Source organism: Loa loa, assembly GCF_000183805.2.
Source record: "Loa loa unplaced genomic scaffold supercont3.2264, whole genome shotgun sequence".
Lineage (NCBI taxonomy): Eukaryota > Metazoa > Nematoda > Chromadorea > Rhabditida > Onchocercidae > Loa > Loa loa.
Window position 1 is genome coordinate 1 of NW_018110443.1, and position 829 is coordinate 829.

The 829-nt window shown below is 24.7% G+C and overlaps 1 protein-coding gene across 1 annotated transcript; it reads left to right on the forward strand.

Annotated features, from left to right (window-relative positions):
* Nucleotides 1-404: 404 nt before the first annotated feature.
* On the forward strand, nt 405-622 carry LOAG_15606 (hypothetical protein; the record flags this gene model as incomplete). The annotated part of the gene is made up of 1 exon (XM_003151096.2): nt 405-622. A coding segment is annotated over one exon (216 nt), but the record flags the coding sequence as incomplete, so codon positions are not given.
* Between the last annotated feature and the right edge of the window lie 207 nt (nt 623-829).

Below are 829 nucleotides of genomic sequence, written 5' to 3' on the forward strand. Positions count from 1 at the left end.
TAAATATTATTGTTGTCATCAATTATTTTTGCCGGAAAGATTTCCGAATATATCTTTAATTTGTTTAAATTGATAAATTATAAATTTTGAATTTTAGAAAAAGGAATTAGTTCATTTGAATGAAATTATAACATTTTTATGCTGAATATTTGCCTAACTATAATTAGCATTTACAACATTTACAAACAAAATTATTGCAGAAAATTGCCCAAAAAAGTAATTCGAATGATGATTACAAACATCTAAAAGTTAAAAGAAATTAAAGTATTTGCTTCAAATGAATTTGCGAGAAAAAAATTATTCGAAAATTTTCAAAAAAATTAAATATCAATTATTCATAATTATCATTTAATGATAAAAAATTGGAATTTATTATTATTATCTTGAAATTTTAAAAATTAATTATGTATTTTATAGCAAATCGTATCACTCGTGTATCATCCTGTTTCCTTTATTGGCATTATCATGGTGAAACATACGGTATAAATGTAGTTTCGGCTGATGATTGTGATCGATTCTACAGAATTATCAAAGGTTGTTATGAAGCGTCAAATTGCACCACACGTGATCATCTTCCTACAACATCGATGTCATCATCTAAGCAATCAACTGTCATTCCAGCGTATATTATGCAAATTTTTGAAGTAAATAAAGGTATAGTCAAAAAACGCAATGGATCATTCATAGAATGCATAATTACGCTTACCCAAAATGGAGCTTTAATTCGTTTTAAGGGTAAAGATTTCTCCCTTAATTTGGTATGTTTTTCATTCCTTTTTTTTAAATTTTTTTTCAATATTTTGATTTGAAATTTTTAAAAATTTTCTAA